At 35.0% G+C, this 5,234-nt stretch overlaps 1 protein-coding gene across 3 annotated transcripts in view; it reads right to left on the bottom strand.

Annotated features, from left to right (window-relative positions):
* LOC101493992 (uncharacterized) overlaps nucleotides 1–4,069 on the bottom strand; it is an 18,577-nt gene extending 14,508 nt beyond the window's left edge. Inside the window, exons 1-3 of one of the 3 annotated variants that reach the window (XM_073363851.1) lie at nucleotides 3,208–4,069; nucleotides 1,963–2,239; nucleotides 1,606–1,791 (exon numbers count right to left, since the gene is read on the bottom strand). In XM_073363851.1, the coding sequence (XP_073219952.1) occupies nucleotides 1,606–1,791; nucleotides 1,963–2,239; nucleotides 3,208–3,899 (1,155 nt within the window). In that variant the 5' untranslated portion in view covers nucleotides 3,900–4,069. The remainder of the gene's footprint in view (nucleotides 1–1,605; nucleotides 1,792–1,962; nucleotides 2,240–3,207) is intronic. The other 2 variants (XM_004507975.3, XM_012717923.3) reach the window with 2 other exon arrangements.
* Nucleotides 4,070–5,234: the final 1,165 nt, after the last annotated feature.

Raw genomic sequence — 5,234 nt, 5'->3', positions numbered from 1 at the left:
TCTTTCCCTCCCCCACCAAAAAATTGAATCAAACAACTAAAATTGAAAATAATTCCTCCCCTCCATTCCCTTCAAACCAAATGAACCTGTAAGTACTGTCAAACCCTACTGTGAAGAGAAAGCATGAGAGAGCAAGGCTGTTACTGTATATAACTAGCAATGCTCACATTTATCTTGGGCATACTGTTTTGATTTAGCTTGTATAGCTGTAAATCTCTGTATAGTCCGCCTTGAAATCAGCCAAGATCTCTGTAGTCTGTACAGTAGACTGGAAATAGAGTTAAGTCTAAACTGATATCAATCTATATATTAATGGAAAACAATATCCAGTCTCCACCTTCTACTCAATTTCAACTTCCATTCGTTGTGTTTCCATTTGCTCATTTTCACACTCATTCGTTTTAATCACGAAAAGCACTCCCCTCTTGCCCAGAAATGAAGTCCAATGGCATCTGATTATGGTGACGAACAGTGGAAACAATCAGATAAACACAATTGTCCATATATGGTCTTTATTAATTTATTTCCTAAATTTTTGAAAGCCTATTTGGAGGATAAGCAAGTTGAAATTGGAGAATTAAAAAAATTGAAGACATGTAGCGTTGTTCAATTTGTTTGGTGTACAAGAGGTGTTTGCTCATAACAAAAAGAAAGGGTTTGCTACATTGTTTGGAGAACCACATCACACTGCACAAAAGTTGATACAGTGTTGATGGGGTCATGTCACTGAAGACAATGTTAGGCACAGGTAGAACTAGATATGCGGGAAAAGAGTAGAGGTGGGTGTATATATAGGGATATATCAAGTGAGAGAAACTTTAATGAGTCATCAAAGAAGTAAATCTAGACCGTACAACCATACATGAATGATTATAATTAACAGTTACTATTTAAGAGTCACATGACTACTTAAAAAGGTCACTTTTTATTCTAACCTTAGCAATTCATGATTTGATCTATGACTAAGATTTATTCCTCACTTTGGGAGTGCAAACTCAGTATAGGGACACCTCTAATAACTTGCGTAGAATACAAATTTCACTGATACAACCTCTAAATTGAAAGTTCGCAGAAAATTGATTATATCTATTAAATTTATAACATTCTAAAATTATTTGATGCTTTATTACATCAGATTGTGTTAACATATAATAAGATATTTAAATATAGGTAAATAGATATTGTATACATGGTTATAAAAGCTTAAATCAGCTAAGAATTTGTATATATGATTATTATATAACATAATTTAATAGTCAGATTGATGAATTTCACATTCCACACAAAGTTAGTAGAGGTGTCATTATATTAAGTTTGACACCTGGAGTCAACAGATCCTGTCCCTAAATATGTCCTCCATTTTTGTGCAAACACAAGAAAGTTGTGACTATTCTGTATTCTTACCAGAGTCACAAAGCATGGAAACACAATTGCAAAGAATTATTCAGTATGTCATGGATAATAAGAAGTATACTACTTACTCCAAAAACAATCGCCACCAAAACAATAGAGCCCTTAATAAATTAATATTTAGCAAAATGCCAGGGATGCAATAAACAAGAGGGGATTTAAGTGATATAGTGGCATAAAGTAATGCATAATTACCTGTATAAAGAGAACAGGAATTTTAACATCCTTGATCATATTTCTTGTGCTGGATTCTGTATAAAAATCTTCTATATCCACAAAGCCATATGATACCATGGATATTGCTTCTTCAAAATCACGTACAGATTTTGCCAACAGAGCTTTTTCCACATCAAAACCTTTTGTTTTGCCTTGGAATAGTGCCTACAGAAGCAGGGAGTTTTTAGCTAAGTCATAACTACTGGTGTTAAGGGATAATAAAAGAATGATAACTGAAAATGTGCATCCACATCAATAGATTGGAGATTGAATGGGATGCAGGCAAGGTGAATAGGGGGGAGAAAGGTGGGCGAAAACTGAAAGCAGTTAATCAACCTTATTGGTTTGTAGAATATCTACAAGTCCACGAGTGAGTTTCTGATCAGTAACATGGTGATAAGGAAAGGCTCTTGTTGCTTCGTCTAAATCAAAAGGATTGTCTATACATGTAGCAGCTGTCAGTGGTGTTCTTTCCCCAACTTCAGCCAGGTATTTTGTCAGCATGTTTGCACCGTATCCCCAGCCAACACCCATCAAGGTAGTCCATGGCCTTGCATTGTTGATATAAGTTATAGCTGTGCAGATATCATCGCTGTCAGCGGCGGTAAATAACCTACAGAAAGTAAAGCTAGATAAGAAGTCCTTACCATTGTCTTATCTTTGCCACAACCAAAAAGTCTCTAAAGAGAGAAAGAAAAAAAAAAGGTACTCCCAAAGTCCCAGTCCACTATGAGAAATGGCCAACTCCCGATTCTCGGACTCAAGGAAGAAGGCATAGAGCTAAATAATTCTTGAGAAGAGCTAGTAGCACAATGTCTGACTATCTTGTTCCAACACTTTCTTGGTTATTGGTTGAAATTCATGTAGATTGCACCAATACATTTGGATTTTGTTACCTATGTGGTGGACTTATTCTCAAAATGATGGGTCTTAAATGAATTTCAACCAATAACCGAGAAAGTGTTGAAAAGAGTGCTACATATCGTGTTGCTAACACTTCTCATAATCCTTTGGCTAGTTGTATCAGATGAAAATGTAATATCAAAAGGAAGAGGAGAAGTCAGTCCCCCGTCCCCAAAGATGCCCTGAGCCACAATCATCCTAACTCAAAGGGAGCAATTGTCCTATGCTATCATTGTTAAAACAACAACCCTGGTTCAAATAAATAAGGATACGAAAAACACAAATGAAAGAAGACACAATGTTTGATCATAGAGTTTTGCCAATTGTGCCTACCTCTTGGACTGCAGAATGACTCCAACACCTTTCTATTAGAATTCAAGATTAGAGTTTACAATGTACAACTTGTATTTTAAATATTACAATCCAAATATCACTAACTATGAGTCATACCCAACAATCATTGAACTAATTAACTACAATAACTATGAACTATTACTATCCAACGTCAAACAAGATACTACAAATCACTTCTTTTCCACTACACAGATTCCCAAAAGAACTAGCATTTCAAATAGATGATCAAGTTGATGCCCATTATAGGCGCATACCAATACCAATAAGCATGAAAATTAACTTAATATGAACACTTTATACTAAATTAATAGCAGCTAATAGTACCTGGGAGTGGTGAGAGGTGAAGAAGCACATCCTCTAGGATTCATAACAACAGGGAAAAACCCTCTCTTAAGAGCTTCAATCACAAAAACCCTAATGTCATCATCCATACTCCCTTGAGGAGTACCAGGAACAAGTAACAGTGTAGAATCCAAACCACGTTCCTCTTCCAAATCCAATTCAATAGGCCAATCCAACGAAACCACACCTCCATCAGGCGAATTCAAACACACTCTCTGATAACTCAATTCTTCAACCTCCAAAACCTCTCTCTTCTTCACATTAATTTTCCCAGTGTTAACGGTTACGTAATGCTTCTCTTCCTTCACTAACCTCTCGTTGGCACCGCGGCTGTCCTTAAACGATATCGAAGGACACCGAAGAAACACGAATCGGTTAAACGGCGTGGGAGAAGTAAATAGAATCCACTCGCCGAGATCGGAGTGTGGCGATTTGAATTGCGAGAAGAAAAGAGCGGCGCCGGAAGCGAAACCTAAAGCGGGAGTGATGAAATTGAGGGAATTAACGGTAGAGCATTGAGAGATTAACGTGTTGAAGAGATTTTCAAACGGTGAAGGCGACGGAAAAGGGATTGAGGATTTGATTTTGAGTCGACGGTGTTTGTAGAAGCGAAATTGGCGGGAGTGAAAGGGTTTGGCGGGTAGAAAGGGAGTCGTTAAGGTAACTGCCAACATGATCGGTTAGGAAATGAAGTTGCATTGAATGAATGGTGATGAGAATGTGATCGTGTGATATGGTTCATGTATGGTTCCGGTGAACTGCTGGAGGAAACCTTAGCGGTCTAAATTTGATTGTCTGTTAGTCAGAGGTTATTGTCATGGTCCGCCTGTTAAAGTTGATGTCGTCTAGATTGCTCCGGCATCTTCTATGTTATTTTCCTAGCCGTTCTTTTCATTTTTTTATATTATAAAAGTAAATAAAAATTTTAGGAGACACTAACGGTGCTCACTTATTCAACTTAACAGTTTATAGATACTAACATTTGTCAGTGAGAAATAAAACCATAGAGAAATTTTAGAAAATTTTATTTTGCTTAGTTAGGCTCTATATATAATATTTTTTTTAATGTACTTTTAACCTCCAAATTTAATAATTATACAATTTTAGACCTCTAAATTTTTTGAAGGATTTTAATTCCCACTTTTACCCTATTTGTTAACCCCTCAGTCATATATGGTTTGATTGATTTAAAGACCATTAAATCTTTTTACGAATACAAATCCCATTCGCCGTGACTCCCTCCTCTCTGCCTCATGACTGTATCATTGCTACTGCATCAATTGATAAGCCGATTAACATTTCGGTTGTTAGGAACTTTACAGTTTCGATTTCCGTGCTTAATGGGCATGGGTACGTTGTTAGAAAGGTTAAGTTTTGGTCGCACATGAGAGTTTGATGGTGAAATAAGTTTATCGATTACCAATTTACTAATTTAATTCACCTATTTTTTATTCAATATAATACGCACAAGTTTAATTCACATATGTTTCAATGCACGAGTTTGATTCAGTTACATATAATATACATAGTTTGATTCATGTACGTGTTTTGTTGATAAACAAAATTCACGTATGTTTAGTTGTGTTTGTTGTTAATTCACGTGTCTTTGTTATTCATAGGTGAAATTAAATTAAATAGTACGAGAAAATAATTGAGACAATTCACATAATTTCTAATTTCACATACGAAATCTAATTTTTGAAAAAAAAAAAAAAAAACTCAAAAAACCACTAAAACATTCAAAAAGACGGATTACATAATGAAATATAATTAATGAAAAACATAATGAAATAGTAGTAGTTTTCAACCTTCAATGAAATTCTCTCTTTTCGTATAATAATTGGGGCAATTTAAATATTATGATATTTTGGAAAATATTTTAGAGGTTTGACTGAATATTTTAAAAGTATAATTGAAAAAAGTTAACTATTGATCTCATCGACCTTACTACAAATTTATAATAAAATGTACTTATAACATATCAATTACGAAAAATTATACTTTAACCT

This window comes from Cicer arietinum, chromosome 7 (genome assembly GCF_000331145.2).
Source record: "Cicer arietinum cultivar CDC Frontier isolate Library 1 chromosome 7, Cicar.CDCFrontier_v2.0, whole genome shotgun sequence".
In the NCBI taxonomy this organism is placed as follows: Eukaryota; Viridiplantae; Streptophyta; class Magnoliopsida; order Fabales; family Fabaceae; genus Cicer; species Cicer arietinum.
This window is presented reverse-complemented; position numbering and strand designations above follow the sequence as displayed.